At 48.5% G+C, this 26,368-nt stretch overlaps 2 protein-coding genes across 7 annotated transcripts in view; both read right to left on the minus strand.

The window, feature by feature from the left end:
- LOC125154194 (zinc finger protein 75A) lies at nt 1-21,359 on the minus strand. Of its 5 annotated transcripts, XM_047838033.1 has the most exons (10): nt 14,450-14,591; nt 13,341-13,589; nt 12,108-12,626; nt 10,778-10,943; nt 10,055-10,146; nt 9,653-9,779; nt 8,252-8,343; nt 7,736-7,862; nt 5,730-5,840; nt 2,411-5,555 (listed from the first exon to the last, which is right to left on the minus strand). In XM_047838033.1, exons 3-10 carry the CDS (start codon nt 12,513-12,515, stop codon nt 4,876-4,878), a joined length of 1,803 nt encoding a protein of 600 aa, XP_047693989.1. In that variant the 5' UTR covers nt 12,516-12,626; nt 13,341-13,589; nt 14,450-14,591; the 3' UTR covers nt 2,411-4,875. The 5 variants fall into 5 exon arrangements, with proteins under 5 accessions (XP_047693991.1, XP_047693989.1, XP_047693988.1 ...); XM_047838035.1 differs by lacking the exons at nt 2,411-5,555; nt 13,341-13,589 and adding an exon at nt 1-474 and having other exon boundaries at nt 14,450-14,600; XM_047838032.1 differs by lacking the exon at nt 13,341-13,589 and having other exon boundaries at nt 14,450-14,600.
- ZNF263 (zinc finger protein 263) overlaps nt 17,626-26,368 on the minus strand; it is a 16,156-nt gene continuing 7,413 nt past the window's right edge. The window contains exons 6-7 of one of the 2 annotated variants that reach the window (XM_047838031.1): nt 17,873-17,983; nt 17,626-17,756 (exon numbers count right to left, since the gene is read on the minus strand). In XM_047838031.1, coding sequence (XP_047693987.1) covers nt 17,695-17,756; nt 17,873-17,983 — 173 coding nt within the window. In that variant the 3' untranslated portion in view covers nt 17,626-17,694. Of the gene's footprint in view, nt 17,785-17,872; nt 17,984-26,368 lie in introns of both variants that reach the window. The other variant, XM_047838030.1, reaches the window with a different exon arrangement.

The raw sequence follows: 26,368 nt of genomic DNA on the forward strand, positions 1-26,368 counted from the left end.
AGATAAAATACAGGAAGAGCCTGGCAGACACCATCTTCACTTAAGATGATTCAAGTAATGTCATTAGCAATGGGACACATTGAAACATACATGATCTTAGTTGGCTCAGGCTGCCATAACAAAATACATAAACAGAGTGACTTAAACAGGAATCTACTTTCCCGTGTTTCTATAGGCTGGAAAGTCAAAGATAAGGGTTCTGGGAGGATTAGGTTTCTGGTGAAGGCGCTTTCCTGGCTTGCAGATGAACACTTTGTTCACACGTGGTATTTTCCCTGAGTGGGTGTGGATAAAGGTCTCTTCTTTTCTTCCTCGTTTAATAAGGTCACCAATTTTATCGGATTAGACACCCACCTAATTACCTACCTCTAATTAACTCCTAAAGGCCATATCTTCAAAGGCAGTCACATTGGGGTCAGGGCTTCAAGGTATGAATTTGGGGGTGGAAGGACCCAATTTAGTCCATAGAAACACCTGATAGGACACAAAGAAGGCAACATCACTGCTGTGGTTTCCTGACAGAGAGGCAAAACTGGAATCTAATTATGAGGAAGCATGAAGCTCAAATTGAGACATGTTTATAAAATAAGTGGCTAATGATCTTTAAAGTGTCAACGTTGTTTATGTCAATAAAAGACTGAGGAACCATTTCAGACTGACAAAGACTAAAGAAACGTGATGGGGCTCCTGCCTGGCTCAGTCAGAAGAGAATGTGGCTCTTGATCTTAGGGTTGAATTCAAGCCCCATGTAGGGTGTAGAGATTACTTAAAAACAAAATATATATTTAATTTTTTAAATATTTATTTTATTTTATTCTTGAGAGAGAGATACAGAGTGTGAGTGGGAGAGGGGCAGAGAGAAAGGAAGACACAGAATCTGAAGCAGGCTCCAAGCTCCGAGCTGTCAGCACAGAGCACGATGCGGGGCTCGAACTCACAGACTGTGAAATCATGACCTGAGCCGAAGTCAGACGCTTAACCAACTGAGCCACCCAAGCGTCGGATCCAGTTCTCAGAACCAAGCAAGGAACCATTATAAAGCTGTGACCTGAACCAATTGAAACACAGCAACTTCTGGACTGTCCTAAAATCATTTGGTTATATTTCTGAGAGCCGTAATACTAACATTTGAGGCTAAATCTAAGGTTGTGTGTTTCACTTCATCTTTAACCCAACCTAATTTTGATTTTCTGTTGCATTTTTGGTAATCGGTGCTCAACCCTGTGACAAATAGAAATTCCTTCTCCCAATGTCCTTTTGTCCACCCCACACATGGACTTCTGGAACATTGTACAGCTGGTAATTGGCTAAGGAGACATTCCCCACAGAGGCTTCTCACTCCTCAAATGGAAGGTCCTGCTTCTGCTTTTCTGCACAACCTTCTTCCCAACTATCACCTTAGTCCAAGAGGGCAGCCACCTTCCTCTGTACACCAATCAGGGCAAATTTGCTTCTGCCCTAGGTTGCGTGTTTTTTGACACAAGACTCACCTAAGATATGCAAGGGGTAGTTACCAAACGACTCCTTAATGTATATTGCACTCACATGAGAAATGAAAGGCAACCCATCCTCTCTCTGTAGCCCATCGATTGACAGAAACGTATCTTATGCACATAAACACTGGAGCACAGGGGAACAGAGAGCAAGGATAGGGGAGAAGCCAGAGAGGCAGGGAGAGATGGCTGCCTTGTCCACTTGAAAAAATGACCAACCTAGGGGTGCCTGGGTGGTTCAGTTGGTTAAGCGTGCAACTTCGGCTCAGGTCATGATCTCCTGGTTTGTGGATTCAAGCCCCGCGTCAGGCTCTGTGCTGACAGCTCAGAGCCTGGAGCCTGCTTCAGATTCTATGTCTCCCTCTCTCTCTGCCCTCTCCCCTGCTTGCACTCTCTCTCTCAAAAACAAATAAACATTTTTTTAAAAAATTTTTAAAAGAAAAAAATGACCAACCTGGATTGTCTCAGGTAAGAAATCAGTCCTTCTTTCCTATCAGCTAGTCATGTAAGCTCCTCATTGTGCCCACCAGTGTTACATTGGCTCAGAGGAAGGCAGATTTCTGTTGAGGGTCAAAGTCCAGGGTGCGCCTGGGTGGCTCAGTCGGTTAAGCGGCCGACTTCGGCTCAGGTCATGATCTCACGGTCCATGAGTTCGAGCCCCGTGTCGGACTCTGTGCTGACAGCTCGGAGCCTGGAGCCTGCTTCAGATTCTGTGTCTCCCTCTCTCTGACCCTCCCCCGTTCATGCTCTGTCTCTCTCTGTCTCAAAAATAAATAAACGTTAAAAAAATAAAAAAACAAAAACAAAAACAAAGTCCACATGGAACCACAGAAAAGGTTCCGCAGCTCTAGTAGATAGCTGCCTCTATTTGTATGAGCTAGGTTATGCTGCAGAAACACACGACACCAACACCTCAGTGGTTTAACAAAGGTTTATTTCTCATTCCCATAAAGTCCATCACAGGTCTGGGACATGCTCCAGAACAGCTCCTCACCAAGGGGCCAGGGGGCGCGGCGCGGCGCTCAGCATTCCAGACTACTTTGACCCTCTGGCCCCTTCCTGTGTGGGCTTCCACGATTGACGCAGAAGAGCACTACCGAGTCTTGCACCAACAATGAAAGGCTTCAGCCCACAAGTGAGGCTTCTGCTCACAACCCATTACCCAAAACTACCTCGTGACCCTAACTTCAAGTAGCAGAAAACCACAATCACTCTCTCTACTCTTCACTAGAATACGAGTCCCGTGAGAGTGGATTTCCAGCTCTTTTGTTCACTACTATCTTCTCAGTCTAGAACGGTGCCTGGGCCCACAAGAGATCCCCATCAAAGTGAATGAATGTAGCACCAGGAAGATGTCCACATGTATCCCGGGATGACACAGTACCAGTAGTCGAAGGATGAGGGCGTTGGGTAACAGCTATGCAGACGGGAGCTTCCGAGCTGGCTGTGCTTACGAAATCATATTTGAATCATCTTGAAGAAAATAAAGTCTCATTGAGGGCGCCAGACCATCACGAGACTTAAACCATAAAGCACTGGAGTCAAAGACCAAAGCAGCTAAGCACTATCACCACCAGCAGCGCTCAACTCCTCAAAGGAGATGCCAATAGCCATAAATGCACCTGCTTCCTAACCATAGTCAGTCTGCCCAGCATATCATGGGGAGCAGGGGAAAGGGAAAGAAACGCACGGTGAGCATCTACTACTGGCCAAGCTGTGGGGTGCTTTTCCTTCACCAGCCCCTCTAATCCCCAGAATAACCCTGAGTTGAAACACAGTTTTCTCTCTTTCACAGAGGACATGGAGACTTAAGTGTTTCAGTAACGAATCAAGCCACAGGAATGTCTTATAAGCTAGAAAAAGACACAACACATCATCCAGTCTGGCCCTGGAGGGATAACACACACATCCATCCTGCAAATCCTACCTTCAGGCCTGACTCATGCAACCAAGTGACAACCAACAGACTCACTAGCCGTAGGGTATCCGAACCTGAACTTCCTTATTTATAAGGTATTTAGAAGAAATCATTTAACCTCTTTCCTGACACCACCTAAAAGCTCTAATGGGAATACATGAGAGTTGTTGTAGATAAGAGCTCTAAGAAGATCCACAGCCTACAGAGATTTTCAGCCGTCTATCATGTATCACCCAAGGCTGTTGTTAGATGCTGTGCACAAAACAGAGACATATCTACCCTACCTGCTTAGTAACAGTTTACAGTTTAAGACATCCATCCGACGTGGATGTGGATTCATCCATTCTTACCCACCAGTCAGCATCAGTTCCCAAACGTTTTCTCTTGGGAACCCTATCTTCCGCCATACCCAGTGAACCACATCCTGCCTGCAGCACACATTCTAGTTCTAGTTTGTTCTTAAAAACAAAAGCCAAAGTACAGAGCAAATTAAAAAAAAACCTGAGAAGTTCATCCCGAACTTTCATTAATTTTCTTTAGGCTTCAAGAAAGTGCTAATTTTTATGCTTCATCATACTGAAATTATAAGAAAAGGACTAGTTTATTTCACTGCAGAAATATCTTTACATGTCATACACAATCCATGGCTAAACATTCCAACCCGTTTTCATATGATCTCATTAGAGATGTTTATCTTTTTTTCAAACACCACCAATGAGGTATAAGATAGTGCATCATTAATTTACCTGGCAGATTCACTAGTGGTGAAGTAAATAGCATTTCATCACAGTAAAACTGGCGCTAAAAGGATTCAAGAGCTAAAGTTGCTAAAATGTTCAGGAAGGAACTCAAGTGATGTCCAACTTTGGGAACAGTGTCCAATGACAAGGGAAAGGAAGAAAATCCAATTTAGTTCTTGGAAAACTTGACAACAGAACTCATTTTTCCCCACACGGGACTTAAAATTGTTAAGTCAACTACCTTGAAGGCAACTGAAGGCAATTAAATAAGCAGGTTATTGCTTTTTCTTTTGGGAGACCGTGCTACAAATGTTTCTGTTATATGTGTTTAAAAGTGACTGGGAATTCGATGCAAAATCAATAGAATTTACCCTCTGCTATCACAGAAGACGGAGTCATAGGCACATCTGCTAATTAAAGCTGGCTTTGTTACTTTGCCAGATACTACTGCAAAATGTTTCCCTAACTGAGAATGCTTTTTTCAATACCTTTCTTACTAAGGAATTCCCAGAAGGTCACGTGTAAAAATGTAAGTAGTACAAAACTACTTATAGAGATCCCTGCAGAGTCAACCTTGATTCCTTTCTGTGAAATGTGTTTTTATCAATTTTTCCACCGATGAAGAATTACTCGTGCTTCACAATTTTGTATTTTTTCATAAATGTCAAGGTCAACCTCTACTTGGTGAATTTCTTCACGCTGAGGACACAAGAAGAACTTCCGGTCAGCGGTGAAGTTTCTGGTGTCTAAGGAGGCTTGACCGCCTGCTGAAGTTTCTCCTGCAGGTGCTGCAAGTATATGGCTGCTCACCTGTGTGGGTTCTCCGATGCTTAATAAGGTGGGAGTTCTGACTGAATTTTTTTCCACATTCATGACATGTAAAGGGCTTCTCTCCAGTGTGAGTTCTTTGGTGTGTGTGTAGATTTGTATTTTGACTGAAGCTTTTCCCACACCAGGAGCATTTGTATGGTTTTATTCCTTGATGTGTTGTTAAGTGCTTATTAAGATCTGAACTCCATCTAAACCTCTTATCACACTGTTGACATTTATACGGTTTCTCTTCAGTGTGAATTCTTTGGTGCTTAATAAGGTCAGAGCTAACTCTGAAGCTTTTCCCACATTCTTGGCACTTAAATGGCTTCTCTCCAGCACGGGCTTTCTTGTGAAGATCCATAAGTTTCAGCAACTCTTGTTTCCAGCTTGAAAGTTTCTTTTTTTTCTTCACAGGAAAATCTCGATGCCACTTCCCTATCCTGTGTGTATCACCATGGTTTTCTTTGCCTGTTGTTTTCTGGGGAACTTTTGCTCGGGCCTTTTTTGATACTATGTCTCCTGGTGCTTGTATTTCTAAATCAGAAACACGTATAGGCTGATGGTTTTCAGTGTCACTTTTGTGCTTTATTCCTGTCAGAATAAACGTAACAGTCAGCCCACTGCACAGCAGAGCAAAACAACTACAGGAATGGAGAGAAAAATCCAATGATTATTGACTACAAAATACAGATAGACAGAATTGAAAACGTTAATCCCTGCAAAGGCTGCTATCAAGGCATTCATCCTGTCCCATGGTGTATTTACCTGTAGGCAGCTCTCCAGGACTGTCCTTGAGCTCCGTGGACCCTTGAACCCATGGCTCTTCCCCTTGCTCTAGATACGAGATCACCTTAGGTTTGGGGAGCACAAACAATGCTGTGAAATGCAAAAAGTGAGATCAAGGACTGGCAACTCAACACAGGTCCACCGACTCCGTACGACTCCAGGAAGAGTAAAGGGCAGTTTACAGCGCTTTAACCCAAGGGTCACATGGGTAGACTCTCACACCCGCTATCAGGTTAACATGGTCCTCCATCTGTGGGTGGTACACAAGTGGACACGGGGAAATAAACCTAAGCTGGCTCCACGGAAAGGCAAAAGGGCATGGGAATCCATCCACAACACCCCTCTCCTGCCACCGAGACCGCCCCATATTAAACAAGATGGCACCAAGCCCGAGGGGCTGCAGGGAATACAGATTCGTTCTATTAATTCTTTAGGATCGGCCCAAGTCTGGCAGAGCCAGGTGAAGGGCAGTGGGCTGCATTATCACACGCACCAGTGATTCCTGTCACGGGAACAGTCAGTGTTTACTTAGCTCTGGAGCACCACGCACCGGATAGGGAAGCTTTTTCCCACTCCTAGAGTTCACCAGTTCTTGTCCAGGTGGAAGAAACAGACCAGAAGCCCTCAGTGAAACTTTTCTAATTATACACTGCCAAACCGGGAAGTATGCATCACTCGGTCATTCAGGCAATGTGTACTGACTGCCTGTCGTGTGCCAGGCACTCTCCTTGGGCTGATGATACAGTGGTGAGTAAGTCAAAGCGCCCCGGACTCATGGAGCTTACCTTCTATTGGGAGAACAAGACAAGCAAACAGCAATAAACAAAGCGGTCAGCACGTGATATATGTTTTGGACAAAACTAAAGCAGAATAGCTCAGCATTTAAGAGTCTGCTTCTCTGGGGCACCTGGGTGGCTCAGTTGGTTAAGCATCCGTCTCTGGATTTTGGCTCAGATCATGATCTCACTGTTTGTGAGATCAAGCCTCTATGCTACCACAGTGGAGCCTGCTTTGGATTCCCTCTCTCTCTGCCCCTTTCCCACTCACACGTGTGCTCTCTCTCAAAATAAATAAACTTTATTAAAAAAAAAAAAAAAAAAGATTCTGCTTCTCTGAAGCTATTTGAGATGAGGTCGTATGGAAGGCCTCTTTGAGAAAGTGATATTGGACCAGAAAGGTAAAAGGGAGAGATTTAGTATGTGGCACAAAATGTGCAGAGAAAAGGGGAAGGTAGAAATGTGCGTAGCAAGTTCAAGAAACAGAAAGATCAGTGAGGATCAAGAGGGCTGAGCAAGGGCACAAGTAGCAGGAGACGAGGGCAGGGAGGTGAGTAGGGTCAGATCCTGGAGGATCCGAATAAGCACTTCAGTAAGGCTTGGATTTTATTCTGAACGTGATGATAAGTCATTATAAGGTGCTGACATGGGAAATGTCATGATTTGATCAGTTTTTAAAAGATTCTGGCTGCTGTGTGGAAAACACGGAGTGGGAGGGCAAGAATGGTGGCTGGCGACCCAGTCAGAAAGTACCAAGGTCAGTCTGGTTAGACATGCTCCTAGCTTAAACCAGGAAGCTAAGAGCACAAGGGAACGAGATGTGGTTGTACTCAGGCTACACTGCGAAGGTTGAGCCACAAGACAGTGATGCGATAAAATGGGGTATGGTGGCAAGATCACAGTCAAGAATGACTCTATGTTCCTACCTCTGAGGAACTGCGTAAATGCTCTTTACTAAGTTGAGAAAAATAGGACAGGAACAGATTTGGGGGAAAAAGAAAAAAAATCAATCAAGAAATCTAGACAGGGTATGAACACCTGGACAAAGCTCCCAGGTGATCCGGATGCACCTTTCCCCTGCCCATACACCATCTAGTTGAGAAACAACCAGTTACTAGAACAGAGCCTCTCACAGGAGTACATTCCGAGTAAGCAGCGACTATGACAGTTTACTTAATTTCTACCCAATGGGAAACGGAGATTCTTTACCTAGAGAGATGACAGTCTCATAGTTTTCCCGCATTACATCATTGTAGAGGGCCTCCTGAGTGGGATCCAGGAACTCCCATTCTTCCTGGGAAAAATACATGGCCACTTCTTCAAATGTCAACAAGCTCTAAAGAAGACAACGGGCTTCAGCTCAGTACTTGCCACTAGAGAAGCAGCCCTACCATCCAGTCCATGAACTACATGTTAGGTCAGGCAATGAACAAAATAAGAGCCAACATAAGTATACGTACATATATATATATGTGTACACATATATATATATACACATATGTATGTGTATATACACATACATATATATATACATATATGTACATATATATATATATATTTTTTTTTAAGTCAAAGGGGAGAAAGGAAAGAGGCAAAAGGATCAGCAAGAGAGTAGGAAGAGCCTGGTTCCCAGGAAGAACACTGGCGCCTGTGAGCACCTGCAGGGCAGTGTGGGTCATGGGCCCGGGGAAAGGCAGCCCTCAATGGCTGGACTGCACAGCTCACCTGGGACTCAGGCAAGACGAGCTCAGGTGCCACTGTCCAGTCTTTGGTGATTGTCTGCTCAGGAAAGGCTAGGATCTGGTGAGCAGGCACAGCTGTGGGTGGAAAAGAGCCAGAAGAAATGTCTCTCACTACTATGAACATCCTTAGCTTATTGCTAAAAGACAGACAATCCTGATTCTTTCATCAGAGATGTGATACCTTTTTTTTTTTAAACTTTTTTTTTTTTTCAACGTTTATTTATTTTTGGGACAGAGAGAGACAGAGCATGAACGGGGGAGGGGCAGAGAGAGAGGGAGACACAGAATCGGAAACAGGCTCCAGGCTCTGAGCCATCAGCCCAGAGCCTGACGCGGGGCTCGAACTCACGGACCGCGAGATCGTGACCTGGCTGAAGTCGGACGCTTAACCGACTGCACCACCCAGGCGCCCCAAGATGTGATACCTTTAAAACTGTTGCCTGTTACCTAGAAGTGGCCTTCTGACTGGACACAAGAACTGAACACCTACCGGCTTCTACAACAGGTTACCCAGTTGACGGTCTTTGGTTTGATGAGTGAAAGCAATAAAAGGAAATGTTTTTTGCCCTTATGTCATAAATTGTTCAAAATTAGGCCAAAACTAGAGGTTTACAATTGCAGAACTCAGTCCAGTGTGCCAAGGAATGGCAAGGGGAAAGTAAAAAAGAACGTGGTGAGTTCAAGAAACAGCAAGATCAGTGTAGATAAAGAGGGCTGAGCAAGGGCACGAGTGGCAGATGAACGGGTGCTAGATCTTGGAGGCTCCTGGTACCTTGGAAAAGAACTTGGGTTTTGTTCTAAATGTGTGAGAAATCATCTCAACATTTTAAACAGGGTAATCTCATGATCTGATCAAGTTCTTTAAAAATTTGGCTGCTGCGTGCAAAGTAGATTGTGGAAGGCTAAGAGCAGTGGCAGAAGGAGCCAGTTAGGAAGTACTGAGGTGAGCCTGGTTACACATTCCCCTGGATGAGACCAAGATGCTAACAGTCAGACTCAGGCTGTACTTGGCGTGCGGAGCCCGAGGACCTGGATACATCAGTAGTACGGCAAGAGAACAAGATCAGAGTAAAGGATGAACACACACGTTCTGGCCTCAAGTACTGGGTGAGTAGTGCTGCTCTTTACGGAGATGGGAAAGACAAAAGAAAAGCAGCTTAGGACAGACGGCAGGGAGCAATCACGAATTTTAGGGTAAGGAAGGAGCATATGCATTTGGAAAAGGCTCTCCAGGCAATCTGGATATGCCTTTCCCTGCTCACACCATCTAGTTGAGAAACAACCGGTTACTGGAACGCAGCCTCTCACTGAAGTCCCTTCCTAGTAAGCCTGGAACATGACAGACTACTCAACTTCTACCCAACGGGAGAGGGAGATTCTTTACCTAGAGAGATGACAGTCTCATAGTTTTCCCGCATTACATCATTGTAGAGGGCCTTCTGAGTGGGATCCAGTAACTCCCATTCTTCCTGGGAAAAATACATGGCCACTTCTTCAAATGTCAACAAGCTCTAAAGAAGAGAATGGGCTTCAGCTCAGTACTTGCCACTAGAGAAGCAGCCCTACCATCTGGCCCATGGTAGACCCTGGGCACTCAGCGAATTAACAGCATTTGATATTTTTTAAAGTGAGAGGGTGAAAAGAAAAAGGGCATTAGATCAGCAACAGACTCGGAGGTGCTCATTTTCACAGGGAGAACGCTGGGGCTAACATGCCTGTGAGCTGGGCAGTGTGGGTCATGGACCCGGGGAAAGGCAGCCCTCAATGGCTGGACTGCACAGCTCACCTGGGACTCGGGCAAGACGAGCTCAGGTGCCACTGTCCAGTCTTTGGTGTTTGTCTTCTCAGAAAAGGCTAAGATCTGGTGAACAGGCACAGCTGTGGGTGGAAAAGAGCCAGGGGAAATCTCTCTTGCTTCTGTCTATAAACATCCTCAGCTCATTTCTAAAATACAGATGATCCCGATTCTTTCAGCAGAGACAGGACACCCTTGCAAGTATATGTGGTGCCCTGGAGTGGTCTCATCATCATATACAAGAGCTAAGTATCTACCGGCCACTAGAATAGGTTCCTCAGCCTTCGAGCATGAATAAATGTAAGAAAAACCTTTTTTCCCCTCTCACGGTGTAAATTGTTCTCACTTAGGCAAAGTTAAACATATTTGAAAATGAAGTACTCAAGATAACCCGGTGTACAATAGATCTATTTTTTTTAGCATTTATTTGTCTCCTGGTACAAAAGTGTGTTCGTATTCTACCATCGCTTTCTAAAGAACAGAGTACTTGGTGTTATTACCAGGGTTCTGTAGTCTGGACGTTTCTGTATCCTGGGCCAACCCCCAAATTCACCCACAGCTGGTGCTCTACCGCCATCTAGGGGACATCGTAATTGCTACGTGGCTGAATCCGCCCATCCACATAGCTGGGCACCCAGAAAATGCTCACAACGTTCTGGTTCAATAAACTCTTATCATAGATCCCAATAAGGGAATTATCATGATGTGCCTTACCCCTCTCACATACAGGCTCAGATTCTTTATGAGTATTCCCGCTCAGCTGTTCTTGCAAACCTTGGTATGTATTCCAGAATTCTTCATCCTGGGCCAGGCCCACTGGCTGGGACTCTGCGGTTTCTCTCAAGAGCACTGCCTCCTTTCCCAGCTCTTGGATGGCAACCTAGAAATAATCCCCACCTCTGTTACCACAAAAGTTATTTTTGGTTTTGGGGTTGATTGTAGAAGGAGGAAAAAGTGAACAGTCCAGATGGTAGAAGATACACAACACCGAAGGAAATGACAAAAAGGCTTAAAGAAATAACGGGCGACCAATTTTTCAAAAAGAATTCTCCACAAAATGTGGCAATATTGGGACAAAAGGAAAAGAAATGTGGCTCAGGCCAGCCCTCCACCACAGCAGGCCCCACCCCTCTAAACACAGTGCAACTCAGACTACATAGGCCACCTGTTATCACGCTACTCTGACAGACCTTCTCTCTTGACTTTGATCCCTGCTTAATGTTTCTCTGTCTTCTCATTCTCTCAAAAGATTAAAGAACAAAGAAAACTGTCTCATCAACCAGATTATCCCCATGGCCAGGAAAGGCTTTCAGAGAATGGGGGACGAAATGGGAAAAGAGAGGGGAAGAGAGTTTGGCTCCAACCTACCTCCAGATCATTTCTGGCACCACACATATGCCTGCCTGTGTCTTCTTCCCAGTTGGCCTGACTGCCAGCTGGTGTTCTGCCACGTGGCTAAGAACACACCCTGGATTCCCAGGAACCAGCAGAGCCAAAGACCAACTGCGGAGGGCGACGTGGAGGCTCTCTCATTTGAATCAGAGGGCAATATCCCTCAATGTCTCTCTCCTCTCAGCTACTCTGCTAGGATTGCCAAATCTGTTTCCCTTTTTACTGCCTCCTTTTGTCTCCCTTTGCACTCTTCCTTCGATGTTTGGGTTTTCCTTCTCTTTACTATCACCACTCAACTTTTCGTTTCTAAGTGTTCTCCCTTTTTCAGGTCCTCCCCTTCCTCTCCAACTCCTTATTTCCTTTTATTCATTTGTAACTCAAAACCCATGTCCTCGGGCAAGCCATACTAGGCTTATGACTCTCCATTCACCCTGGCTCTATAGATCACAAATGCAGTCGTTCTGGAAGGCCAGGAAAGTATCTGTGAAACCTGAGACTACTGCTGTGGGTCTGTGGTTTCAGGCTTTGCCTCAGTTGTTCTAAAGGAACAATGGAACAGTGACCTAATTCACCTTATTTCTCAATGAAGTGCCCCCACCCAAATCCACTTGCACCCTATTTCATCACGGGAATCAGGAATCTTTCTTCTCACCCTATTCCTCGTTTGACCAGATTCCCTCTCCAAGTGTTCTACCAGGGTCACGGCCTCCTCAATGCTTTGTAGATGGTCCTTCCTTATCCGGCTCTGGGTGTCCGTGGGCAGAATGGTCACAAACTGTTCTAGCACAAGCAGTTCCAGGATCTGCTCTTTTGAGAGGATCTCAGGCCTCAGCCACTGACGGCAAAATTCCTGAAGCTGGCCAACAACTTCACGAGGTCCGGGGGCGTCATGATAGTGGAAGTTCCGGAAGTGCTCGCGCCAGCTTTCTGGACTGAGCCTGTCCGTTTGTGGGGTGTACTTCTTAATGTGACTGGCACTCTCTATCTCAGGTCCCTTGCACTCCCACAGAGCCCTGATCTGAGGGCTCAAACAGTCAGCCACCTTCAGATCTACCATCATTACTCTGCTGTAGGAACAGTTTTACTCCTGTGCTGGACACTCCGCCAGGACCACCTTCGGCAAACGAGGCCCAGTCAGCTCTGGAGCAAAATCAATAAAACGACCTTCGTCCTAGAGCAGTGAACAGAAAAAAGGTGCACGTCAGTGAGAGTGTCACAAGAACTTTGTTATCTCCTATTCACAACAACAGACAAATGAACAGAAAAATCCTGCCTTGCTTTCCCTTTAAAAAATCCACTGCCAAGGGCACCTGGGTGGCTCAGACAGTTAAGCCTCCAACTTCAGCTCAGGTCATGATCTCAAAGTTCTTGGGTCAGGCCCCCCCGAAGGGCTCTGTGCTGACAGCTCAGGGCCTGGAGCTTGCTTTGGATTCTGTGTCTCCAGCTCTCACTCTGTGCATGTGTTTCTCTCTCTCAAAAATAAATAAATATTGGGGCGCCTGGGTGGCGCAGTCGGTTAAGCGTCCGACTTCAGCCAGGTCACGATCTCGCGGTCTGGGAGTTCGAGCCCCACGTCAGGCTCTGGGCTGATGGCTCGGAGCCTGGAGCCTGTTTCCGATTCTGTGTCTCCCTCTCTCTCTGCCCCTCCCCCGTTCATGCTCTGTCTCTCTCTGTCCCAAAAATAAATAAACGTTGAAAAAAAAAAATTTTTTTTTTAAAAATAAATAAATATTAAAAAAATTTAAAAATCCACCACCAGACTCTTTGTCTCCTATTATTCAGGTGAAATAAGGCACAGCTCGTTGAGAGACAAACGTCCACTGAGGGCTTGGCCTTCCTAAAAATGGTCACAATTCAGGAAAGGTTGGACAGTGAGAACACTTACAGCTTCTGGCTGCGAGGAGCTTGTCCAAAGATTTCACTCTCGTGCTTCCTACCCCACCTTCCCCATGCCAAGGGGCCATCCGGAGAACATTCTGAGTTTCTCTTCAATCTTAACGTGTCATCCCGGTCTCCTGTCTATCGTAAGGGGGTACAACCTCTCTGACCCTTCATGCTGTCATGAAGATGGAAGCCCACAGTGCGTGGAACATTCCACCTTCTCAATTCCACCGTATGCCTACTGGCAGGAGACCTGGGACAGAGAAGCGACACCAGAGAAGGAAAGTAATTAGGGAAAAAGGAGCCTTAGCATCCCCCAATTAAGCAACTACACGCTCAACACTCTCCTTCGGCACCTCTTTGCAAGAACTGTAAAAGGGCGCCGTGCACGCGATTCGTTCCTGCATTTTTAAATCTCTCCCTACCTCACCCAGAACAGAAACGGCGGACCTTTGCTTACAAAATGTTTATCCAAAGGCAAAGTCGTAAAAGAGGAGAGGAGGGGAGTTGGGGGTGATGAGGGTGACCCTTCAGCCCACCTGCCCTTTCTTACACGGTCACTGAGACCTCCGGGCGAGGCTGGGCACAGTCTCGGGAGCCTCGCTTTCCCTGAGCGATCCCGCGGGAACGGCACCCAAATTCGTCCCGGAAGCCACGGTACTCCCCCGTGGACGGCTCCCGGCTGCCCAGCATGCTCAGCAGGCACGAGGACGCTCTGCGCAAGCTCGGCACCCGCGGAAGCAGCCGTCTCCGAGGCTGCACCGCCCGGGTGCCCGGCGCCCGGGGACACCGGCCCCCGAGGCGGGAAAGCCGGCTGCGCGCCCGCCCCGCTTCTGGACGCCAGGCCGGAAAGCCCGCGACCACAAGGCCCGCCCCGGTGACCGACGGGGTCCCAGCGCGGCCCCGGCACCGTCTGCGCAAGGGGGGACAGCGACGTGGCCTTTAGAGCCTGACGGCGGAGTTCCCCAAGACGGTCCGGCTGTCAGGCTCCCGCCGCCGGGCCCGCAAAGTGCCGCCGCCCTCGGACAATGGCTGTCTCGCCCCCGCCCGGCGCGCAGCGACCGGTGTCCCTCGGGAGCTCCGGGACCGACGCTCCCCCCGCCCCGGGCTCACCTGCAGGTCGCCGCCCTCCGCCCCGCGCCGCTCAGAGGCGGGCCCCGCGAGGCACAGGCCAGACCTCAGCACACGCCCTCAGGTCCCCGTCGCCGCCTGCCGCCCATTCGACCCCGCGCTCCGGCCGGAAGCGGAGTGACGCGCTTCCGGGGGAGGGGCTCCGAGCAGCCGCGCCGCGGCCCCGGGCCTCGCGCCGAGGAGGCGGCCTTCCGCCCGGGGCAGCCCTGGCGGCGGGAAAGAGTTAATGCTACCGAGTGTCCCGGCCCGCCGCGGCCTAGAGGGGCCCGTGCGCGGCTCGGCGAGCGGCTGTCGCCGCCTCGCGTCGCCGCTCCGGGAGGCGCTGCGCACCCGGCGGCGCCCGGTGCCCGGGAGCCCCTCCCGGCGAGGGTGCCCGCCCCTGCGCGCGCGGGGCCCCCGGCCTTCCCGGGGCTTCCGTCCGGGTCACGATCGGCGGCCCCCAGAGGGCTCGTCCCTTTTCCGGGCCGCGCGTCCCCCACGACGATTACGTTTTCCTCGTGAGGTAGGTTTCAGCCTGTGAAACGGGATCCAGGTGTATAGTTGTCCCTGACCGGGAAATGGAGGCGCGGCTCGGCCTGGGCCCCACAGGTGACCGACCAGAGCCCCTAGGCTGGGATTTGGGGCCCCTGCGGTCCTGGCTCCCGCCTGTGCGCTACGGCATGCTCCCTGGAGGCTGCGAACCCCCTTTTCATCTGGCCTCCCCCGCAGTCTCTGCCAGAGTTGCCTGGGTAAAATGGGCATTCGTTCCACGGAGAGTTCGGAGTTCGTGAATCCCACCGTTCAGGATCGCAGTATTTCGAGGTGTCGCTGCCTCCTAATCATCGGGGTTCTTGTAGTGTCAGCCTTCACCGGGCAGCGGGTTACTTACTAGGCGCACGACGTGCAGCCGGCGGTAGAGTCCGCAGGACCAGGTCTCTGATGCACGGAGTCTGGCCGAAAGACGGAGGCACTTTCGCGACCATCACTAGCTAGGAAGAGGGAGCCCTGAGCTGAGCGCTGCGGGATTCCAAGAAGTGAAAGTTGACCCGTGGTTGGGGAAATGGTAGAGGAAACGGGAAAAGGCTTGAGGGAGCTGCCCGCCCCAGGGAGTGGGGCCACGTCCACACAGAGGGAAAGGGAAGAGCAAAGCCTGGAAAGCTGGGAAAGATTGGGGTGTGCGAAGATCGGCAGTGCCTTTTCAGTAAGTGTGACTGGGCTACATTTGGAGGAGACTTGCCTTAGAAAAGAAGTTCTCGTGGACCTGCCGCGGAGAGTGCCTAGCACGGGAGTGGGGCGATGGCACTGAATAAAGTAACTCCCGGAGCATCCCCGCAGGCTTTCCGAGGGAGCTTCTTTCCGGGGCAGTTCGTCTGGAAGGAAGGTTATGGTGGGAATGAAAATGGGAGATCAGGTCCAGGCCATTATGTTAGTGGTGCTTTCAGATGGAATCGGGAGCCGCTCTCTGATCCTTTTTGTGTGAGAGAAAAGGATTAAACACAGGCGGTAAGAAAAGGCATCTAAGTCACTGGAATGTTTCAAAGCAGGTTCATTTCCTTGGAATCAGAGTCAGGTTGGGACTTAATTTTTTCAAAAGCAATTATTCTTCCCAGGCTTCCAGAACCCGTGGACAGCTCTGCTCTTAGTATTGAGGTCCTCGCCATCAGGCCCAAGGCTGAGCATATAATGGAACGTATTAAAGTGACTAAGTGAAGTTGTGCTGGCGGTGCCCTTGCACAGTATTGGCAGGTGTGATTCATATCATGGGTACGGAGTTGGTTGGGGAAGCTGGGGCGAAAAAGTGGGGAAAGAGATCCTGTGAAGCAGGAAGAGGAAACAAGGCACAAACTGGTGAACAGTGAACGAGGACCAGTAATGATTTTTGTAGTTTGGAGTCTGGGGCCCACGTTGCCCACTCTTGCTGCGGAGCAGCCCAAAGTCCCCTGAGATTCTCCTTGTGAAATCACATTCCCCTGTCAGTGCACCACCTGAAAAATGATGAGCGGGCAGCGATGACTGCAAATACATACACTTTATTCTGAGATACCACACAAGTGCCGTAGCGGGCTGAATGGTTTCGCTGGGTGACTGGCTGGAGTTAATAATGCTGCCACTGGCTAAAAAATTCTCTTTTTTCTCTTTCAATTTACAATAGCTATGGATGAATAGTTCCCTTACTTACTTACTTAGCCTTTTAGAAAGTTGCTTGATCTTAGTCTGCATTGGCCTCCACACTGATAACAGTCCTATTCTCTCATGATCCTCTCAGTGCTCCACAAACCAGTTGTCATTTCTCCCAACAAATGTTAGCAGATAACTAGCGGCCTGGACTCTCCTGGGTTTCTAGATGAGAAGCTTGTGATAATTCTTTGTGGTTGAAGAATGAACGAAAGCCAGTCGACCCGTGCCGTATAGGAGAGAAAAAAATGACTGAAATGCCAATCATTTTTCTCATTTCTCTGACATGCTTTTCTTTCTTCATAGCACCGGAAATGGATAAAAGTGGCAGTGTTTGTTACTTCTCATGAGTGTGTGTATCTGGAATGAAAACAATGAAATTAACCTAGAGTAGGACATTTGTAAGGACATGGAATGGCCCTGGGCATCGCCAGGAGGACCTGCAAGGAATATTTGAGTTCGCAGAGCTACCAAAGACTTTGCCAGCAGAAGGATTTATAGGAGACAGTTGATCAGAAACACCACAGAGAAACCCTTTAAATTTCTTCAAGCAGGGGAAAAAGTGAGTATTCGTTCACATTAAGCAAAATCTACAGTAAAGAGAAACCAAGTGAAGTCTCAAATATAAAAAATCTGTTACTAAGCACCCTAATATAAATCTAGAAAAAGAAAGGAAAGGTCGAATCTTTTAAAAAAATTTTACCTATGATATTTTTAAAACTTCTGGATTGATCTATAAGCAACGCCAGGATTCTGAAACTTGATAATTCTGAAAATGGAGAAGCGCCATTGAAAAACAAAACTTGTGAGTGTTCCAGATGTACACAAGGAAGGAGCTCTGAGAGTGGAAAAGTGCCACTCACCAGTTTTTACGTACTTGCAGATTGCCTTGGTGAACGTAGGAAGTTAAAACTCAGTCTCTGAGAATGCTATATTGAATGTGATAAATGTTGGATTTCTTCACATGGACGACGGAACCTCCTAACTTTCTTGTCCGCCCAAAGATACTGTACAGCTGTTCAGGAGCTTGAAGTCTTTATCCGGGCGGACGGACTGCTGCCGTCCAGTGAACACTACTTACAGAGCAACATGAGCACCGCTTTCTTTTCTGGCAGTGAGGTAAAAATCGGTCGTCCTGGAAGGGGAGAAGCCACGCTGCATCTCTGCAACACAAGACTGCTCTGTCTTTGCGTCTGAGGTTTTCCCACACCCTTCTCAAGCACCACCACTTTTTACGTAGACTTATCTCACCTGGGTCTCTCCCTGTGGCCTCAGCTCGCCTCTCCTCCTGGTGTCTCTTCCTGTGTTGAGTCAGGGAGAGTATTCCGGTATTCCTGTTATTCCTGACTGGTGCTGCTGTATCTATCAAGAAAGGAGGGTGGCGTTCTGAGAACTGATCACGGTCATTCTGAGAACGTGTTGCAGGAGCAGCAGCTAGATAGGGCTTTGACCGTGGTGGCTTTCTGAGTTCATAAGACCTTCTCTCTAGACTAGCACTTCAGTCATGAGCCTTTATCCCTTTTAGCCCGTCACCCCTCCGTACAAATGTCTGTGCCTGTGGGGGCTTTGAGCTAGTGTTTTGCTTTTAATTTTTTCCAGCTGTAAGGGTTTTTTTTCCCCTTCTTTCCTCCTGTTGGGTTGTTTGAAGTCAAATTCAGCATGAATAAAAGAGGGAAGTATACGACATTGAATTTGGAGGAGAAAATGAAGGTCCTCAGTAGGATTGAAGCTGGACGATCTCTAAAAAGTGTAATGGATGAATTTGGGATCAGTAAATCAACATTTTACGACATTAAAAAGAATAAGAAATTGATTTTGGACTTTGTACTGAAGCAGGACATGCCATTAGTAGGGGCTGAGAAGAGAAAGAGGACGACGGGAGCCAAATACGGTGATGTGGATGACGCAGTGTACATGTGGTACCAACAGAAACGCTCAGCTGGCGTCCCTGTTAGAGGTGTGGAGCTTCAGGCTGCCGCGGAGAGATTCGCACAGTGTTTTGGGCGCACGGACTTTAAAGCTAGCACCGGTTGGCTTTTTAGATTTCGAAACAGGCACGCAATCGGGAATCGAAAAGTATGCGGGGAACAAGTCCTAAATGCAGCTTCTGAAAACGTTGAGCCATTCCGACAAAAACTCTACACGCTTATGCAAGAGGAGAAACTGAGTTTGGCTCAGCTGTACAGTGGGGGTGAGACTGACCTCTTTTGGAAGTCGATGCCAGAAAACATTCCGGCATGCAGAAAAGAGATCTGCCTGCCTGGACGGAAAATAAACAAAGAACGGTTGTCCGCTCTTTTATGTGCAAATGCGGATGGAACTCATAAGTTAAAGTCCATCATTATTGGCAAGTCAAAGCTGCCCAAAAGCGTGAAAGAGGACGCGAGTACATTACCTGTGATATATAAACCTAGTAAAGATGTCTGGTTTACCAGAGAATCGTTCTCAGACTGGTTCTTTCAAAACTTCGTTCCTGAGGTCAGGCATTTTCAACTTAACGTTTTAAGATTCCATGAAGAGGACGTCAGGGCCTTGTTACTTCTAGACAGCTCTCCAGTTCACCCTTCCACTGAATCACTAACCAGTGAGGATGGCCGGATAAAGTGTGTGTTCTTTCCCCCTAACACTTCAACCTTGATTCAGCCAATGAATCAAGGTGTCATCCTGAGCTGCAAACGGCTTTATAGGTGGAAGCAGCTTGAAGAGAGTCTTGTCATTTTTGAAGAAAGTGATGATGAGCAAGAGAGAGGAGAAAAAGGAGTTTCCAAGATTAAAATCTACAACGTAAGAAGTGCAGTTTTTAACTGGGCAAAGAGTTGGGATGAAGTAAAACAAATCACCATAGCGAATGCGTGGGAAAATCTCCTTTACAAAAAGGAGCCCGAGTATGAATTTCAAGGCTTAGAAGATGGAGACGATGGAGAAATCCTTGAGAAATGTGGGGAGTTGGAAGCCACACTGGCCGGTGAGAGGGTATGGTTAAATGGGGATGATGAAGAAAAGGGTCATCCCCCAAAAGCAAAAAGTGAAATTACAAAGGAAGTTCCTCAGAAAGGAAGAGGAGCCAAAGAGCAGACTTCTGGATTTAAGTTATCTGCTGTAAGAGAGAGTTTGGACTACCTACTTGACTTTGTTGATGTCACACCTGAGTTTCAAAGGTTCCATTTCACACTGAAAGAGATGCAACGAGAAATAGTAAAAAAGCAGTTCCAGAGTAGAATCCATTCTAGAATTGGTAGCTTTTGGAAACCTAGACCTCGCATTATCAAGGATTCCTGCAATATGCCTTCAACCTCTAGTAATTAGGCTTTGTGTTTACAGATTTCTGTAGTTCTATGATGTTATACGATGTAGAATTGTTGTGAATTGTCATTGTGTTGATCAGCTGACCTCATTTTGCACAGCAATGCCCATTTATATATTGTTTCTAAAACATACGGTTTAAAAATAAATGTGTTTCTTTAAAGTATAAAAATATTCGTTAATCCATTTTTGCTTCTATTTTAGACAAGGATCTGCATAATAAGGAGTTTAGTGGTCCCAGATTATCTAAGGTGGAATGGATGGGAAAGCATTACATTCTGTCTCAGTCAGCACATATAACAAGGAAGGTATAGGCTATTTCTAGTTATTTTTAAAAAGACTAAAAAAGGAAAAAAGATAAAAGTAGATTTGGTTTTTAGTTTAATGGTGTGACATGCTCTGCTTTCTTTTTTTTTTATTTCTTTTTTTTTTTCAACGTTTATTTATTTTTGGGACAGAGAGAGACAGAGCATGAACAGGGGAGGGGCGGAGAGAGAGGGAGACACAGAATCGGAAACAGGCTCCAGGCTCTGAGCCATCAGCCCAGAGCCCGACGTGGGGCTCGAACTCACGGACCGCGAGATCGTGACCTGGCTGAAGTCGGAGGCTTAACCGACTGCGCCACCCAGGCGCCCCGACATGCTCTGCTTTCTTAAATCTGTACCACCTATTTAGTGTTTCCATCCTCTTGTGGAATTAGCTGATTAGAGAAGATATATATATATATATATATATATATGATGAAAAGCACCCAACTTCTATCAACTAATGATAGTTTAACATTTTGGTATATTTTACGTGTTTAAAAAATTGGCACATTACATTGTAAATACAATTTTATATCTTTTTGTCTGAACATACTTTAGGCGTACGCGTTAATAATACATTAGTGTTTGTTCTAAGCCTGGGGTAGAATGGATTGTGGAGGAGGTTGATGGGAAGGTCCGGTGAGCTTACTGTACAGCTTTTTAGTTCCTTTAAATTTAAGTGATGGCATCAAACGCCCCTCCCCCGTGGGTGATAAATTTCCAGAATAAGTGACCGGCGTTCACACCCTTTTGAAAAGTATTCACTAACTCTGGAAACGTCACGTTGCCTTTGCATGCTGTGTACCGAGCCTGGTATTGGGCATTTAGACCCGAATTAGAAACAAACCGAATAGGAGCACGGCCGCGTCCGATGTGTAAGAGCTAAGAGGAGTATGAAGAGGGCTTGGTGAGTGCTTGGGTAAAAGGGGACGCATCTGAGAGGGTCAAAAGTGTCACTTCTCAGCTGGGCTGTAAAGTTTAATGAGGGCAGGGGCGCCTGGGTGGCTCAGTCGGTTAAGCTTCGGATTTCGATTCAGGTCCTGATGTCGCGGCTAGTGAGTTCTCTCCCCTCCCCCCCCTCCCCCCCCCCCCCCCCCAGTCGGGCTCTGTGCTGACAGCTCCGAGCCTGGAGCCTGTTTCAGATTCTGGGTCTCCCTCTCTCTCTCTCTGCCCCTCCTCCCACTCGCGCCGTCTCTCTTTCTCTCAAAAATAAGTAAACATTTAAAAATAAATAAAGTTTAGTGAGGGCGGTGGCAGGGCAGTCCCGGCAAAGGGTAGCATGAGCTCAGGCTCTTCGATGTGAGTGCGTCCCTGGGAAGCTGCAAGGTCCCTGGATGATTGCCCTAGGGGCAGCTGGCAGAGAAGAGCAGGAAAGACAGGTCCGGGGCAGAGAGATTTTCAATGCCCTTCGGGGTCATCCTACGATTTTAGACTTCCTTCTGGGCCCGCCTGAAATCGGTTCTGCGGCCTAAACGGCTTACCTTTTGACTCCACTTGTCCCTTTCCGCTGTTCGGGTCCCGGCCCCGGCTGCCATCACCCCCTGCCTGGACAACTGCACCCGTCTCTAGTCTCTCTGCCCTCGTTTCTTGCCCTGTCCCCATCCTTTCTCAGCCGCTAGCCAGGGCGCGCGAACTGAAACCCGCGAGGCTTGAGGCCCTACTTGGGCTTCCCACCGCATTTAAGCAACGACGCCTCGCCTCGGCGCAGCCGGCAGGCCCGCCCTTCCCGGCGCCGGCACCTCCCCTCTCCCCGCGGCCACACCACCCAGGTCTGCGGTCGCCCCGCTGCCGGACGGCGGGAGCCGCGCCCGCCGCACACCTGAGATGCGCACGCACACCTGAGAGACCGGGGAAGTTTCGGGAGTGCGGTAGCGCCGCGGGTGTCCGCTGGGGAGGAGGGAGAGAGAAACCCTGCGGCCACTGGACCCGGCCCGGCCCTGGGGGCCGAGACCCAGCGGGGGAGCGGGGGTGGGGAGCGGCGCCGCGGCAGAGCGCCCGCCTGCGGGCCACGGCGGCCGGGACGGAGACGGGCTGCGGGAGGAGAGCGCCCCCGAGGGAAGGGCGCAGCCAGGAGCCGCCGCGGAGTGTCCGCCGGCGGGCCAGAGCGGCCGGGGCGAAGGGGGTGGGCGCGAGCGGAGGCGCGGCCCGGCGCAGCCGCGGAGCGACTGCCGGCGAGCTAGAGGGGCGCGCGCCCGCTACCTCCGGGGCGCGGTCACGGGCCCCAGGGCGAGAGCCGAGCGGCCCCAGAGCTTGGGCGCGGGGCGACGAAAGGTCTGTCGGGACGCGGCCGCCGAGCGCCCCCCCGGTCGGCACTGGATACCCCCGCCCGCTCCCGGCCCCGCGCGGGAGCGGGCCTCGATGGGACCACTCCGGCGGGGGGTTCTAGGGGCGCCGCGTCCCTTCCCCGAGGCGCGACGGGCTGGGCTTTGCCCAAGCCCAGGAAGGGACTTAGGTCTTTGCCTCTGGAAGTAACGTTTTCAGGATTAGAGCTCCTCCGAGAAACTCAGGCACTTCACCGCTGTTCCGGTGGCCGGGGCAGTCTTCCTAAACTTGAGCTGGCCCCCTCCCAGAAGAGCCGGGGCGGGTTGGGGGGGGGGGGGCGGGGAGCTCAAGGGCAGCTTCACCTTCGAGGTAGGGACTCACACGACGGTTCTAGCACGTTTTCCTGCCTTGAGGGCAGGTGGGGATGGAGAGGCAAACACGACTCCACATTGTGTCCAAAAACATACCAGGATTTCATTTTCTTTCCCTTCCCCTTTTTGCCTGGGGAAATCAGACGTGGAGCAGGTTTGGATCCCGGTGTGTTACCAGTTTTGACTTCTGACTCTAGCTTCTGGGACAGCTAAATTGAGGATGTTAACTGGAAGATTTGACCGAAGTTCTTGGTGGTCTGAGGGATTTTTCAATCAACCATTTTGTCATTGTTGAATATACCTCGACCATTCCCATTGTCTCCTAACTGCATACATCAGGCAGCACACAGCTCCTCTGGGTAAAAATTACACATCAGAAAAAGTTATCAGTCTCCCTTTCAAGAATGGGAGTCCATTCTTAAATCTAAAATCTAAATCTAATTCTTAAATCTTGCAAGCTAGATCGAAGGCTAAAAGGATAAATGCACTAATATTTTTTGTAATGAATGCACTTTTGCTTTAATTCACCTTGATATTTTTGAGCTCCTGACACCCAAAGACATTTGTTTACTAGCAGTAATATATTTGCTACTTTGTTTCTTGAAACACACATTAAGAACTTTTTACCTTAGTTGTTTCAAATGCTTGTGAAATATTTACAAAAATTATAAGTCTTGGGGCGCCTGGGTGGCGCAGTCGGTTAAGCGTCCGACTTCAGCCAGGTCACGATCTCGCGGTCCGGGAGTTCGAGCCCCGCGTCGGGCTCTGGGCTGATGGCTCAGAGCCTGGAGCCTGTTTCCGATTCTGTGTCTCCCTCTCTCTCTGCCCCTCCCCCGTTCATGCTCTGTCTCTCTCTGTCCCAAAAATAAATAAAAACGTTGAAAAAAAAAAATTTAAAAAAAAAAAAAAAAAATTAGAAGTCTTAAAGCAGTGGAGGGGATTTTGCACTTTCCAAAATCCTATCAGTTGACAGTGTAATGATTCACATAGTAAACTCTTCTTAAAAGGGCTGGGAGTACAAAACCTGGAAGTTCAGATTATGATATTGAGACCCATAAATTTCTTTACTGCAATAAAAATTCTTAGTGATTTCCAAGGAGTTTTTCTGGGGGAAAAAAATGTTTAGGGTTTCACTGTTTCCAGTCTCTGGCCTTACAAGCTTTGTCCTCAGTGACGTGTGGCCTGCTGCTTTTGTTGTTGCTTTAAAGCGTGAGCAAGCAAGAGAGCACGTGTGCGTGAGCAGGGCAGACGGGGAGAGAATCTTAGGCAGGTTCCATGCTCAGAGCAGAGCCTGACGTGGAGCTGGATCCCACAACTCTGGGATCACGACCTGAGCTGAAATCAAGAGACCGAACCACCCAGGCACCCCTGGCCTGCTGCTCTTAACCTGCTTCTGCCAGGCCTTTTCAGTGCTTAAATGTGGTACTGATCCTCCACCCAGGAGCCCTTCTGCTGGTCTGTGCTACCTTTGCTACAAGGACTGTGGCTAGTGCTCAGGGTCAGTACATTACCTCCCAGGTCTAGTCTGTACCCATACGGGCTGAGGGAGCAAGGGTCTTTATTGCCCCTGTGTCAGTCTCCCATTATCCTAAGAACCAGTTTGGAGACTGTTCTGGTTTCTTTTTCAAGGACTAGTGGGTAAGGGTCTAAATGTAAAATATGTGTGTGCAACATAAAAATATGAATATAGGGGCGCCTGGGTGGCGCAGTCGGTTAAGCGTCCGACTTCAGCCAGGTCACGATCTCGCGGTCGTGAGTTCGAGTCCCGCGTCGGGCTCTGGGCTGATGGCTCAGAGCCTGGAGCCTGTTTCCGATTCTGTGTCTCCCTCTCTCTCTGCCCCTCCCCCGTTCATGCTCTGTCTCTCTCTGTCCCAAAAATAAATTAAAAACGTTGAAAAAAAAATTAAAAAAAAAAATGAATATAAAAAGCACACACTTGGCCATCCCTTGCAGTGACCTCACGGGAGCCTATGCGGAGGACCTCTGACCTGCTGTGATACAACCACAAGGAAAGAAATCATCAATCCCGCCTCGCAGTTAACAGACTGCTCCCTGAAATTTCTGCCGGCAGGTCTTACGTTGGTAGTAGTGGCAGGGGGCTTAGAAGAAAGAGTCTTGCCAGGATTATCTGCCCACAGGTGACATGAATAGACGAGCACTTTCTATGTGCCAGATGCGGAGCTCAATGTTTTTACATGCCATATTCTGTGAGATCATCTCATTAAAACAGACAACAGCTCTGCTTGTGAATTTGTTGGAAGGGGAGCTAGCCTGGAGGCTGGGACTTGGGACTTTTCCTGTTGGAAAATCTTTTTAGTGCCAGGAGTAAACTCCTGGGGGCCCTCGCTGCTCTAGCCGGACGCTTCAGTGCTCCCAGTAGGCGCAACAGCAGGTGGACCACGTCGGAAGGTCTGCATGGGTGATATTACGGGAGAGAGGGGTGAAAGGGAGAGGTGCTTTCCATTCTCGTGAGACTGACAATCCACGTAAATGGCAACCTCGGCTTTTTTCTTTTGACAGAGTGTGCAGTGGGTACGTGTCTCGGGTGGGGGGGGTGGGGGGCGGCAGAGGGACAGGGAGAGGATCTTAAGCAGGCTCCCTGACCCACGACTCTGGGATCATGACCTGCCCCGAAATCAAAGTGTTGGACACTTAACCGACTCAGCCACCCAGGCACCCCAGTTGCAGTCTTAACCAGAGAGACTGCTTCGTAACATCAACCTGACATCACCCACCCAATTTCATGCCATCAGCAGCCCAGCAGCCCTGTCCTGCTCTTACAAGGGTCCTAAATTAAGCTCTCCAATCTTCATACTCTCCCCTGCCCCTCAACCCCTGCATTATCCCTGCCCTCTTGTGGAGAAAGGAGGAGAAATAACAAACTAAGATTTTTAAAAATCAGCTCAGGAAACGAAGGAAAAACTCCCACTAAGCTGAGGCAGGGCCGAGACAAGGCTGATACGGAAGTGCGGGAAAGGGGTAGGCAGGGTTGCTTCCCTCGCTTAAAATCGATAAATTTGGCAGCCAGTTGCCAGGTATTGTTCCATCTTCCTCTCCCAGAAAACAGTTAGCGATCTTCCTCCAGGGCCAAATCCTGAGAGGTTTTCCTACTCCTAGACTACTTCTGGTATCCTACCTCTTTCTTATGGCAACACACTCCTAGAATTCCCCGTTCTAAAACAGAATGCTTCCCCTAAAAAAAAAAAAAAAAGTGCCCTCCCCTGTATCTTCCCTCCATCAATGGGCATTAATTCACTTATATGCAGGCTCGGAAGAGCCAGATTTTCCTTCAGCTTCATCACAAGAAAGTAAATGCTCCCAACAAAGAATCAAAGACAATTTTACTGCTGTCCACCACAGAAAGGAAAGAAACCTTCTAGAAGACCCTTATGACCCCAAACAGCTACCAGGCGTGACCCTTTGTTACCACAAAGCGGTCCTCACCTGGAGCCCGGCCAGGGCCACGCCCTACCTTATCTGTCCTCGGCCAACCTCATCGGAAC

This window comes from Prionailurus viverrinus, chromosome E3 (genome assembly GCF_022837055.1).
Source record: "Prionailurus viverrinus isolate Anna chromosome E3, UM_Priviv_1.0, whole genome shotgun sequence".
In the NCBI taxonomy this organism is placed as follows: Eukaryota; Metazoa; Chordata; class Mammalia; order Carnivora; family Felidae; genus Prionailurus; species Prionailurus viverrinus.

Bases quoted from the DNA above. Each gene is read 5' to 3' on its own strand.
- LOC125154194 (XM_047838032.1), bottom strand. From the start codon at position 12,515: ATGATGGTAGATCTGAAGGTGGCTGACTGTTTGAGCCCTCAGATCAGG. The intron at 9,780-10,054 runs GTGAGCTGTGCA...TCTCTTCTTTAG, and splicing joins TCGTCTTGCCCGAGTCCCAG to AGCTTGTTGACATTTGAAGA. The intron at 5,841-7,735 runs GTAAAGAATCTC...TGCATTTCACAG, and splicing joins TGAGACTGTCATCTCTCTAG to CATTGTTTGTGCTCCCCAAA.